A 472-nucleotide genomic window follows, 5' to 3' on the forward strand; every position below is an offset into this window, starting at 1 on the left:
GAAGAGATGCAGCAGCTGTCTCGCTGTGGGGTGCTGTATTCTAGCGGGAAAGGATTTGAGTGCAGCAGCAGCAGCTGCTGCTGCCTTCGTAACATTCACAGCATGCTGCTGCAGCGCAACAGCAGCAGCAGCAGCAGCAGCAGCAGCTGGCGTTCGCCCCACCGGCGGCAGCTGCTGCTGCAGCTGCGGCCGCAGCGACCGCAGGTAGTCGATGGGGGGGCAGCGGGGCAGCACAGATGAAGGGTTTATATCAGCAGCAGCAGCTGCTGCTGCTGCTGTTTCTGCTGCTGCTGCTGCTGTTGCTGCTGCTGCTGCTGCTGCAGGACGAGCAGCAGCAACGGAGCACCGGCGATGCAGCAGTGAAGGCTCCGCAGCAGCAGCAGCAGCAGCAGCAGCACGGGCGCTGAGGCTGCATGCAGGCAGCCGATGCTCGAAGGCCTGGGCGGTGTCTTGCGAATGCAGCAGCAGCAGC

The 472-nt window shown here is 63.8% G+C and overlaps 1 protein-coding gene across 1 annotated transcript in view; it reads left to right on the top strand.

Annotated features, from left to right (window-relative positions):
- Nucleotides 1–102: 102 nt before the first annotated feature.
- EMH_0027480 (uncharacterized protein) overlaps nucleotides 103–472 on the top strand; it is a gene marked incomplete at both ends in the record, with an annotated part of 5,467 nt that continues 5,097 nt past the window's right edge. Inside the window, one exon of the mRNA XM_013494035.1 lies at nucleotides 103–204. Coding sequence (XP_013349489.1) covers nucleotides 103–204 — 102 coding nt within the window. The remainder of the gene's footprint in view (nucleotides 205–472) is intronic.

This window comes from Eimeria mitis, genomic scaffold (genome assembly GCF_000499745.2).
Source record: "Eimeria mitis Houghton genomic scaffold, Emh_scaff1013, whole genome shotgun sequence".
Lineage (NCBI taxonomy): Eukaryota > Apicomplexa > Conoidasida > Eucoccidiorida > Eimeriidae > Eimeria > Eimeria mitis.